The sequence below is a fragment of the Ornithorhynchus anatinus genome, chromosome 8 (genome assembly GCF_004115215.2).
Source record: "Ornithorhynchus anatinus isolate Pmale09 chromosome 8, mOrnAna1.pri.v4, whole genome shotgun sequence".
Lineage (NCBI taxonomy): Eukaryota > Metazoa > Chordata > Mammalia > Monotremata > Ornithorhynchidae > Ornithorhynchus > Ornithorhynchus anatinus.
In genome coordinates, this window is record NC_041735.1 from 41,516,434 (window position 1) to 41,529,834 (window position 13,401).

The window sequence follows — 13,401 nt, forward strand, 5'->3', positions numbered from 1 at the left end:
TGAAAAGGTGAATGTGGGATTCACCGTCCTGGCCACAGTAAGCACAAAACGGTTGCCCCTTGAGGTACTATGGAACTTCATGTTTGTAGCACCTGCCTGCTTTCCCTTGTCTTCTTGTCACTTTTTCCAAGTGACCTGTTTTCAAAATGAGTTCTGCAAATGCTTCTTCTAGTTACTTTGTAGTTGTGCCATTTGTCCAGAGGAAATAACGCTTCCCTGGGAATCACAGGATCTAGGAGGTTGTCCCAGCTCGGCCCGCTGGTTCACTTGCTGCACTCAGTGCCCAGTGGTGATGACAAAAGAGTGTGAGTGACTCTGTGCAAAATATGAGCCCCAAGAGCAATTCCTCCTCACGGCTTCATGGTTCTCAAGTCTCAGGAGCTAGGCTCAGCCATCGTTCCTGATGGGAAATGCCATCTATCTGTATTTTGGATGCCTCTGATTTTCTTTCATCAACTGATTCTGCTGGAGATAAGGAAACACTGATGCTGTTTACCAGTAATGGCAACAAAATGGTATTTAAAGTGTATTGATGATGAGATTTTGCTTGTGATAAAAATGCTTTTTCATTCAACTTTGCAAAGTTAATGAATTTGGAAGGGACTTTGGCATTAAAAAGTAGCTATGTAGATACAGGGGTACATAAATATGCTATAAGTTATATCAATTCAAATAAAAGATAATTGTGCAATAGAGTTATATAGGTTAGTCCATTTCAACAATATTTGTTAGAGATTGTTGCGTATTTTGCCTGTGCTAAAATATGTGGAGCTTAGTAGAAAGAGTTTGGGTCTGGAAATTACAGGACCTGGGTTCTAATCCTCACCCCACCACATACCTACTGTATGACCTTGGGTAAGTCACTTAATTTGTCTATGCTTCAGGTCCCTCATGCGTAAACTGGGGATTCAATAGCTGTTTTAGACTGTGAACCCCATATGTGACGCAGTGATCTTGTAGTATCAGTGCTTAGTACAGTACTTGATACATAATAGGTCCTTAACAAACATCTCAATTATTATTGTCAAAATTTGTTACTTCTATTTACTGAAATTATTATAAACTGTTGAAGAAAAAATAAATAAATTACACATACGTATATAATTGTTGTGGGGCTGGGAAGGGGAAAGATCAAAAGGAGCAAGTCAGGGCAACACAGAAGGGAGTGGGAGAAAAAGACAGGGGGGCTTAGCCTGGGAAGGCCTCCCAGAGGAGATGTGCCCTCAACAAGGATTTGAAGAGGGGGAAAGTAATCATCTGTCAGATTTGAGGACAAAAGGCATTCCAGGCCAGAGGCAAGACATGGGCTAGGGATCAGAGGTGAGATAGGTGAGACTGAGAACAGTGTAAAGATTAGCATTAGAGGAGTGAAATGTATGGGCTGGGTAGTAGAAGGAGAGTGGTGAAGTGAGGCGAAAGGGGACAAGGTGGTGGAGTGCTTTAAAGCCAATGGTGAGGAGTCTGTGTATGATGTGGCAGTGGATGGGCAAGCACTGGAGTTTTTTGAAGAGTGGAGTGACGTGTCCTGAATGTTTTGTGGAAAAATGATCTGGGCAGCAGAGTGAAATATGGACTGGAGTGGGGAGAGACAGGAGGCTGGGAGGTCAGCATGGTGACTGATGCAGTAATCCATGTGAGAGAGGATGAGTGATTGTACTCTCCCCATTGCTTACTACAGTTCTGAGCACTCAATAAATACGAATGACAGATTGGGACATAGTAAGCACTTAAAAATACTACAATTACAATAGATGTTTTAGACTGTGAACCCCATGTGTGAGCCAATGATTTTGTATCCACCTCAGTGCTTAGTACAGTGCTTGGCCCATAGTAAACCCTTAACAAACACCTCAATTATTATTGTCAAAATTTGTAACTAAATACTACAATTTAGATTTATCAGGCAAATATTTATCTGTGATAAAGGGCTCAGAATATTGGGTCTGGTTTATTCCCAAGCTATTTAGTACTCTTGGCAGGAAAATTTAGAAAATGTCACTGTTACTAATAGTTAAAAGGGAGGGGTGACTTTTGTCATTCAGGCATTTCTCCTATAGCTTGCATGAAAATTATTATATATGCACTGGAGTTCTAGGAACCAGGGTGATCCGCTGACTTTTTCATATCTCCACGCCATTCAGTCCTATTTACCACACCTCACCAAAAAAAAAAATCAAGAGGGAGAATGATAAGTAAAGTTGCCTTTGGTTCAAAGATGATGCTACCAATGGGGAGGCTGCATTCATAAGTGTGATTATTTGAGAGATAATTACTTGAACATTTTGTCCATGAAAATGCAGTAATGCGCTGTTTCTGGCCCCTTTCCATTTCATTGAGCATTGTGCTCAGGCACCAGTGATGGCCTACACTAGCAGAACATACACTTGAATTGAATTGTTTTTGCTCTAAACCTCCACATACTCTAGACTGGTCTCCCTGTTCCCAATGGCACACATTGAGACATGACTGTAGGGTGAAGGGTGCAGTCCGGGATCGCAAAACATTACATGCCTGAGAATTCAACAGTAGCGGGCACCACTGTGCTTTCACCCATTTGGAAAGCTGCCGTTAAATATGATACTTAGATTGGCTTAGTAAGCTCCCGGGGGCAGGGGGAAAGGGTTCCCAGTTGCTTGCGAAAACCAGGGGAAAAGCAACAAACCAAAACAAAGGAATATATGGGGCAGCTGACTAACCAACTTTTCAGAGTCATCAACACTCTGGCAATAACTCCTTGGAAAAGGCAAGGGAAAAGCATGCATATTTTTAATTCTTTGGTCCCAGTTAGAGGTAAAGGTCACTCAGATGTGCCAGAATGTCTTTCCACTATGTGTCTTGGCTCCATTGTGATGACAGAATCAGAGAACATTATTCCAGCAATGTGAATCTGTATGGATATGGACTGACGCTGCGATGAAACAAAATGACCCTGCACATGTGTCATAAGTGCACAACTTTGGACACAGTGAGTGCTTGCTACAACATGAGACTCCCCTAATGTGGGTTCTGCAAGAATGCAGCCCCACAGTATATAATAACCAAGTGTAACAGTTCTGAAAATTCCTTCATCTACCCCATTTCTGTTTTATTTCTTGATGAAGGTGGCGCTGGTTTAGGAACAGTTTTGCTGCCTAGTGTGGAAGTCACTCTGATTTCTGGCCATCTATCCTTGTTTGTCCTTCATGGTAGGGTAATATGGGGATCTCTTTGAACTATGACAAACTTTGTTAGTTAGGCCCTGCATCTTGGAAAGTTGCTGCGAGATAGTCTGGAACTTGGGCATCTCCTCTGAATTCTTATGTCTTAGGTAACATAGCCAAAAGATGTCAACATACAGTAACCTAGACACACCATGAAAACACAAGAAGTGATACGTGTTTTTTGCCATGGTCGAAAATAGGAGAAAGCAAGAGAAGTGCAGAATAGCTGGAAATTACAGGTGACTTCCTGCTTAATTTTGTATCCAGAAAGATTTGTTCATTAAAGATTTCAATTTTCAATTACCTGGCAGAAACAAAGTGTTAAATAGAAGCCAAACACTCACATGTCAAAAATGAATCATGCCAGAGAAAGCTACATATCCTTTATTGTAAAAGCTGCTGTCCTGAAAGATGATTTTTAGAAGGGCATTTGGGTTACTGAGTGGTTGAGAAGAATGGGAAAGACAGGTGGAGCAGGATGAGATTGGGGTACATGGGTTCAGAAGCCTCCCTGTATACTTGGAAGGGAATGGATAAGGGGAGGAGGAGGTGGGGAAATATCTGTATCTGTTGATTTTTTAATTTTATTTTTTTGGTAACCTATAGGCCCCGGTCATTATGTTAGCAGCTGGTTTCAGCATAGGAAAATAACACATTAAATTTAAGACTGTGGAAAAAATGTCACAACTCACTCAAGTTTTCAAGGAACACAATGCCGACATACCCGGGGGTGTGCCCATATAACTGAAGTTTTAATAAAAATCACTCAACATCCTACCTTTTCCCTTAATTTTTTTGACCCCTTGATTTCTCCTTTCTTGATCAAGAAAAAAATTATGAATTTGGAGTATATGCTTTGCCATTAATCAGGGATTTTTTCATGCAATATTAGATAGCATGTAAAATATTAAGGTATAGAAATTATCAATGCAAAATAGAATATCTTGAGTAGTAATAACAGTACATTTACTGTCTAAATCTTACCTTTAGTCATAGAGAAGAAACTTGGCCTAGGGGAAGGAGCATGGGCCTGGGAGTCAAAGGACTTGGGTCTAATTTTAGTTCCGCCAATTGCCAGCTGTGTGACCTTGAGCAAGCCACTAACTTCTCTGTGCCTCAGTTTTCTTATCTTTAAAGTGGGGATTAAATTACTTCTTCTCCCTCCCGTTCTTCCCTTCTAGACTGTAAACCCATGATGACCAGGGAATGTGTCTACCAATTCTGTTATGTTGTACTACCCGAAGTGCTTAGTACAGTGCTCTGCACACAGTGAGTGCTCAATAAATATAATTGATAGATACATAGACTGTGATCCCCATGTGGGACAGGAACTATGTCCATTCTGATTGATTTCCCTTTTCCCCACACTTAGAACAGTGTTTGACACATAATAAGCATTTTTTGGATACCAAAAGTTGCTATTTTAATTTTCTTAATTATGCCACATTGGACTTTATATAAAGGGAGTATTTATAGTATTTTTCTCAACAATGAGGAAACTACCTAAATTTATAGGTTCCTTAACAAAAACTGTATTTTGTGATAAAATCATAAAGGACCCCAATGATGGTCAAAGTTCTGTATTAAGTGTCTCATGCTGTCACCCCTGGGTGGACTAGGCATAATACTTGAGCATTCAACATGCACGCTGTGCTGGGAATTGGGATCGATTTCCTTCCAATCCGTAGTGTGAATGTGATTACTACAGTTTTGTTGTTCCTGAAGATGTGGTTATAAACAAATGCTTTTATTGGTGGTTTTTATGTTTTATTTATGGATGGAGGCCTCCGAGGTATAGAATGCACTCTCTGTGAAAATCTTTGGCAATCAATACTCCTACAACAATGTTAGCTTTTAAATGATCTGAAATGATGTGTAGTCAAAAAGTAAAAGCTGTTCTTAGTCTTTTATAGTAATATATTTTAAGGTAGGTGAAAGAGAAGTTTGTACTGCACAGGTTATTTTCTGAGCAGAAAATGGAATAAAGCTGGTATAATTAACCGCGTGCTTTTTCCTTTTTATCCTATGATACTTGGTTTAGTTTTTCACCCTGCAAATAATAGGAGAAATGAGAGAAATGTGGTAGATTAACCTTGATTGCTTGGGTCCTTAAACTTGGATAACTAGTACCTCTGAACTATTTTAGATGCTAAATAAGCAAGGCTATTTGGATAATAATATTGATAATAAAAAAATAAAATGAAGAAAGGTTTAATACATGCCAATCCCTAGGACAGAAGTCTAGATCTCAGCCTTCCCCCGACTCTTCCTGTCTCTGGCCTCATCAGCAAGGTTGGCTGTGATCAGCTATAGAGGTGTAATGACCAAGCTAGAAATAAGCAAAAATTTAGTTTCAGGATGCCTAATAGACTGCTTTGTGGGTGCCTTGTCTCTTAGCTTTTAGTTGAAGGAATTGTGTACTTGCAAAGACTAAATGGCTTCATGTAATTTGTGTAAATAGGCAGTTCCTCCCATTTAGCAACCAAATCGCAGATTCAATGGTTGGTGGAAAGAAGAGAGGTTCTGGTTCCAGTGTCTGGAGAAATTTAAGTATAATTTTTTACTTATCAAATCTTCTTGATCAACCCATTGTTAGATTCTGAGAGTCAAGAAGGAAAGATGAGGAAATATTTTGGCACCATTTTGGATGAACTGGGTAGGAAATTCAGGCAAGGGGTACTCAGAGTTGAGACGCGGAAGTGGGTTCAGTCATCTGGTAAATCAGTACTGTGTTTTTAAAGAGTGGTACATAGTCCCAGACATTTTCCATCAAAATAGACTGAAAGCTATGAAAGTTTTCCTTGAGTTGATGTTAATAATTCAAAGATGCAGTAGTGCTGAAAGAGGTAAAATGGGACATTATATTTGAATCATAGAAACACCCCTGGAAGTGACCTCCAGAGGTCCACTATCTTTGTATTATTGAACAAAAACAACTGTTTGCAACTGAATTTCAGCTCTTTGTAATGCATCGAAGTGAAGGGAAGGAATTAATTTCACAGTGACCTTCATCAAGTCTTTAATTGTTATGTTGTGAACATCTGGACTTCCTGAATGTATTGGAAGTTAATGAATAGCTTATTAAATGAGCCATAGGAAGTCTGAATGTAGAATATGATCTTTAATTTAGAAAACCATTTGTTCATAATTCGAACATTAATTTTTCTTTCCTTTATTCCTTTTAGGATGGTACAAAACAGAAAAGAGAAAGGAAAAAGACTGTGTCATTTAGCAGCATGCCAACAGAGAAGAAAATCAGTAGTGCAAGTGACTGTATTAATTCAATGGTTGAAGGCTCAGAACTCAAAAAAGTTCGGTCCAACTCCAGAATTTACCACAGGTATTTTCTTTTGGACGCAGACATGCAATCTCTGCGGTGGGAACCATCAAAGAAGGATTCTGAAAAAGCCAAGATTGACATTAAGTCAATCAAAGAAGTAAGAACGGGAAAAAATACAGATATATTCCGCAGCAATGGCATCTCTGACCAGATATCTGAAGACTGTGCATTTTCTGTCATATATGGAGAGAACTATGAGTCACTTGATTTGGTTGCCAACTCTGCAGATGTTGCTAATATTTGGGTTACTGGGCTAAGGTACCTGATTTCTTATGGCAAACACACACTTGATATGATAGGAAGTAGACATGATATCATGCGGACTTCCTGGGTTGCACAAATGTTTAGCGAAATTGATGTAGATAACCTTGGACACATAGACCTATGTCATGCCGTGCAGTGTATTAAAAACCAAAGTCCTGGTTTGAAAACAAGTAAAATTGAGCTCAAGTTCAAAGAATTGCACAAATCTAAGGACAAAACTGGCACTGAAGTAACAAAAGAAGAATTTGTTGAGGTTTTCCATGAGCTTTGCACCCGGCCTGAAATATATTTCCTTTTGGTTCAATTTTCAAGCAATAAAGAATTCTTAGACACCAAGGACCTTATGATGTTTTTAGAGGCCGAGCAGGGTGTGGCACATATCACTGAAGAAATAAGCCTTGAAATTATTCACAAGTATGAACCATCCAAAGAGGGTCAAGAGAGAGGATGGCTTTCTATAGACGGTTTTACTAAATACCTTATGTCACCTGACTGTTTTATCTTTGATCCAGAACACAAAAAGGTTTGTCAGGATATGAAGCAACCTTTATCTCATTATTTTATAAACTCATCTCATAATACGTACTTGATAGAGGATCAGTTTCGAGGTCCATCCGACATCACAGGATACATTCGGGCACTTAAAATGGGTTGCCGGAGTGTTGAGTTGGATGTGTGGGATGGGCCAGACAATGAACCTGTGATTTACACGGGCCATACAATGACCTCACAGATAGTCTTCCGCAGTGTAATTGACATTATTAACAAGTATGCATTCTCGGCTTCAGAGTATCCTCTGATCTTATGTTTAGAAAACCATTGTTCTATTAAGCAACAGAAAGTAATGGTTCAGCACATGAAGAAGATTTTGGGAGACAAACTTTATACCAAGTCCCCAAATGTTGAGGAGTCCTATCTTCCATCTCCTGATGTTCTGAAAGAAAAAATACTAATTAAAGCAAAGAAGCTATCCACAACTTGTCCTGGGTTAGAGGGAGATGTTACAGATGAAGATGAAGGAGCAGAAATGTCTCAAAGAGTAGGAAAAGAAGGGGTGGAACTACCAAATATTGTGCCTGTGAAACGATTTCAGCTTTGCAAAGACCTCTCTGAATTGGTAAGCATATGTAAATCCATTCAGTTCAAAGAATTTCAAGTATCATTTCAGGTTCAGAAATACTGGGAAGTGTGTTCTTTTAATGAAGTTCTTGCCAGCAAATACGCCAATGAAAATCCAGGAGATTTTGTAAATTACAACAAGCGCTTTCTGGCCAGGGTTTTTCCCAGCCCAATGAGGATAGACTCCAGTAATATGAATCCGCAGGATTTTTGGAAGTGTGGTTGTCAAATAGTAGCCATGAATTTTCAGACGCCTGGACTGATGATGGATCTTAATATCGGTTGGTTTCGACAGAATGGGAATTGTGGCTATGTTCTCCGACCAGCCATAATGCGAGAAGAGGTATCCTTCTTCAGTGCAAATACAAAAGACTCTGTTCCAGGAGTTTCACCGCAGCTTCTTCATATTAAAATAATTAGCGGTCAGAACTTTCCCAAACCCAAAGGATCGGGTGCCAAAGGTGATGTTGTAGATCCTTATGTATACGTTGAAATTCACGGCATCCCTGCAGACTGTGCAGAACAAAGGACAAAAACAGTGCACCAGAACGGAGACGCTCCCATTTTTGATGAGAGCTTTGAATTTCAAATCAATCTACCTGAACTCGCCATGGTACGCTTCGTAGTACTGGATGACGATTACATTGGGGATGAATTCATTGGGCAGTACACAATTCCTTTCGAGTGTTTACAAACAGGCTACCGACATGTCCCACTTCAGTCGTTAACGGGCGAGGTTTTAGCACATGCTTCTTTGTTCGTACATGTGGCGATCACTAACCGAAGAGGAGGAGGGAAACCTCACAAAAGAGGCCTTTCGGTGAGGAAGGGGAAAAAGTCGAGGGAATACGCCTCCCTGAGAACATTGTGGATTAAAACCGTAGACGAAGTGTTCAAGAATGCCCACCCACCTATCCGGGATGCTACAGATCTCAGAGAGAATATGCAGGTAGGGGCTTTGGTTTTTAACATTTTCAATGATGAGTTTGTAGGATTGATCAATGTATGTCACAAATCTATACATGTCTGTATGCTGTTCATGTTAGAATATTGTGCACATATTTTTTTTGAACTTATTTCCATGTAGACTTTGTTTATTGACCTCATTTTTTCACGAGTCACATTTTTGAAAACTGCATTTAGTGTGTATTCTCAGTAGGAACAAGGGAAGGCTGGTTTGAACAATTAGGGAAGCAGCTGGTGCGCATTTATTATGGTTAACACCCTGAGAATATCTGCTCAGTAATTCCAGGCTTTCGTCTCCAAAGCTTATTAGAGGTCCCCTGTTTTTTAACAAAGAAATTAGCTATAATTGGAATCGGAGATCTTTCAGGAGCCCTCAATATGCCACTGACACTAAAATTAGCATCCTAGTCTAAAGCTTTCTAGCACTTCTTTTTTAAAAAAATGAAAATAATCTGTGGAACTCTGAGTCTTTCAGGGGAATCTCCTTATCCTTATAGACAATAGATAAATTATTCGAAGGAACTGTGATAACAGTAAAATGAACAAAAACAATACGTCTGATATGTCAAGTTCTCTAAGAGAATGGTTCAAGTGAGCACCTGATTTAGGCTTTGCATGTTATGGAGAATCATTCCTGAACGGCTAAAGTGTGGGTTAGTTTGGAGAAGACTGAAAGAGTAATACTCTGTTTGATAACGATTTTAATTATGTATCTGATTTTTTAATAATTATAAATTGTAGTCAGAAGTGTCCACAGAAGTTATTTTTACCACATTAAAAGAAACGAACTACTAGTCCCTGTACAATAGTTGGCTTTTGCATGTTTCATATTATAGTTTCATATTTTTGAAAGTCATCCAAAAATGTACAAGATGCTCATGCATATTGTAGGGAAGCCCACTCTCCACAGTAAAATGAAGGTGCACTGAAAAGATATATTTACCTAGTTTTTTATTTCTTCACTACTTAATAGTATGTTGTGTCTACTCCTTGCAACACTGGAAGGTTTACCAAAATGAGCTCAGGTTGTGGTATTCTGGGTGTAGATTAATATCTGCTCATATAATGTTTCTAGATTAAAGAATGAGTATAAAGTCACTGTATTCAGATGTAACACAAACTGAAGAAAAACAATAAGAAATTGAAATAACAAATAGAAACCGAAAGAGGCAGAAACCGATAAAAATTCTCCCTAGTATTTATATGAGAGTGTGACTTCTGGTAAGATTGTTGCTCAACTAGTTATATCAAAACCTAACTTTTATTTGGTGTGTTAAAGGTGCCTGATAACAGTGTGGTTTCACTCTTTGTGCTTAAATGTTTAATCTGGATCATGACTTTTTCTTTATTTTTGTTTTTCTTCCTTGGCAACAAACAGAGCTTCCAAATATTTGTCTCAAATTATTTTTATGACACAAAATACTGAAAATTTTAGCACAAGGTCAATAAAGATGAGTTCCTGATTGGGTTCTTATTGGGTTCTTACCAAATGATTATAATTATCCATCCAGATTTATGCTTTTTTTCCTTGGTGATCCATAGAACACCTTTATAAAATGAAAATAAATATTTTTAGTAGCTACTTTTATATTAATTTTTTTATAACTTTTGGAAGAGAAGTGAATCAGTGTGTGGGATTTACAGGTGTGAGATTTATATGGAGTTCAGGTTCTTGGTTTTGATGTAGATATCTAAGTGTTTGATTTGGATGAATTTGGAACTCACCAGTCAGCTCTAACTGCTTTGAAAAATGGATACTCTTTGTCAAAACTAGACATTTCATGAGACACACTCTATGGCTGTTCTGTGGTTGATTTAATTTTAAATGAAAAATATAAAGCATTATATAGTATGTTAGACTCTGCCTGTAGATTGTGTGGAATATGGATGGGATAGGTTGAAAACAATACTTAGAAATTACCCTAATGAGCATCACTTCAAATGGCTTTCAAAACTCTTAACCTAGCTTGAACCTAAATTTAACCTAAACCTAACCCCTAAATTTATAGGGTCTTCCCAGTATGAAATCTAACCGCTACTTGAATAATAATGTTGATATTTATTAAGCACTAATTATGTGCAGAGCACTGTTCTAAGCACTGGGAGAGATACAGGGTAATCAGGTTGTCCCACGTGAGTCTCACAGTCTTAATCCCCATTTTACAGATGAGGCAACTGAGGCACAGAGAAGTTAAGTGACTTGCCCACAGTCACATAGCTGACAAGTGGCAGAGCTGGGATTCGAACCCATTACCTCTGACTCCCAAGCCCGTGCTCTTTCCACTGAGCCACGACAGAGACATTTCTAATCACATAATAAGGGGGACTGTTCCCTCATTTTATTTCCTGTAGGACACAAGTATAACAGAAGTGTGGAAAAGACTCCATTTTAAATAAGGGGAAAGCTTCACGCTTAATGTAGCTATCTATGCAGTTAGAGACAATGTCTTTACTGTTGAAGTATTGAAAACTGGACAAGATGTTCAATTGCCTGGTCACCATCTGTTTGGGATTTCCAAGTGCCAAAAAGAAGCAAATTCCTTTTCAGCCCTCCAAGAAAAAAAAAAGCATTAGTTCTGTAAATGATGAGACTAGATTAATGTGTAAGCACTTGGATTAGGATGACCTGTAAAAAGATTTCTAATTTTTAGCAAAATTATGTTGTGTTAAGTCTCAAAATAGCCAAGGTAGGATAGGTGAGGAGTCACTCAGCCTCTCTACAGCCTCTTATAATATATGTGTTTTGTAATCACATATCCTGGCTCCTGCCCATCTTGAGACCCAATATGTGTGATCAAAGCAATCGCTGAATGCGTCTATGTGCAGAGCAATGAGCTATGTTAGTGATATCACGCTGAGTTCAAATCTGCCTGAAATTGGCTTGCGAGGGTAAGTTTAAGCACTGGGATTTTAGAGACTTGCAAATTTTAAAACTTTTTTTTTCTTTAGCAGTTATTCCTGTGTTATATCTTCAATATAAAGTGAGAATATTAAAAACCGGGTAAATAGAAACATGCTTAATACTAGGTAAATGAACATAAGAACAGTTGGTCACTTCATCCCAAAAGGCCATCTGTAGTAGGATACCAGGCTAAACTTGGAGTGGTGGTCATTTGGAGTTGGAGGTGGCATTCAGAAGTGAATGTGGCTTTTACAGACACATAACGGGAGATCCAGTTGCAACCAACCATATCAATTGTTAGGAATATTTGTTTCTTATCTTCAACAAGAATAGGCTTTATTTGTATTAATATAGTACTTCTAGTAAGCAGAGTCAAATTTGGTTTTGATCCTAATTTTATAACAGTGTTAGACTTTTTAAGCCTTATTAGTTTTTTCTCTGCAAAGAATCTTAACTACATTTACTTTTAATACTTAGTAAAGGAAGATGACATATCTGTAACTTTACTTCGGGAAACAGTTACTTTCTTTTTAGGCTGAAGCAGTGAGTATCTAGGACTTGCACAATTTCATTAATGACTCTTATTCTGGCATTTCAAGGGTGCTGTCAGCAATTATGAAGGCAGTTAAAATTCATGGTAAATTTTAAAATAGCTCCAATTAAAATTCATGTAAATTTTTAACTAAAGGCTTTTTTCTCTTTTTTAACAGAATGCAGTAGTTTCATTCAAAGAATTATGTGGTGTATCTCCTGTAGCAAATCTCATGCAGTCCATTTTGGCTGTGTCTTCGCACTTGGTTGGACCTGATAATACATCCTTGGTGGTTCTGAACCTCAGTGATCAATTTCCCACAATGGAGTTGCAAGGAACAGTACCAGAGGTTTTGAAAAAGATTGTAACAGCATTTGACACGGTGAGTAGTCCGTTGTTTTATGTAGGTTGATTGAGAAAAGGGCCATTTGGTAATGTGCCATGTTTGTTGGTAGGAGATATGCTAATACGTGCCTTCCTATTTCATGCTTCATTATCTATGTTGAAAAGCTGTTCCTCTGAACATGATTTATTTAACAGAGCTGTGGGGGTATTTTTGGAAAATGATGTAAGAAATGAATAAATAACTCTTGGTAATCATTAACATCTATGGGAATAATGATGGCACCACTTTTTTTAGAAACATAAATACCTTTATGAATTGTATACTTTACCACCTATATAACTCTCACCATCCCTAATTTATTTTTTGCTATTCTTTCATTTTTTTCAAATAATGGGAGATAAAAGAGAGGCAAATATTCTCATCACACACTTTCCATGTACACAAATCTTTTTCAGCATTCACCATCAACAGTGTCTGGATCACTGGTACCAGGCATTTCATGTGAAAAATATTCTATTCCAGCTGCATAACTTGCTTTTAGTTAATCACATCTTCCCAAAATGTCCTGAGTATCTCATAGTGATGCTCCACCCCCACTCCTGAAGCAGCTTTGCACAGGACCACTCTGCTGTGCATATCCTTGACCACGCAACCGCAGAAGAGATGTCTCCTGAAAATGGGGCACATCTGCTCAAGGTGACCAGTACATTGGCTTGCTTATTTCTTTGTGCT

General features: G+C 38.4%; 1 protein-coding gene across 1 annotated transcript in view; it reads left to right on the plus strand.

The window, feature by feature from the left end:
* Positions 1-13,401, plus strand: part of PLCL2 (phospholipase C like 2) — a 163,123-nt gene that overhangs the window by 80,536 nt on the left and 69,186 nt on the right. The window contains exons 3-4 of the mRNA XM_029070732.2: positions 6,386-8,872; positions 12,502-12,705. Coding sequence (XP_028926565.1) covers positions 6,386-8,872; positions 12,502-12,705 — 2,691 coding nt within the window. The remainder of the gene's footprint in view (positions 1-6,385; positions 8,873-12,501; positions 12,706-13,401) is intronic.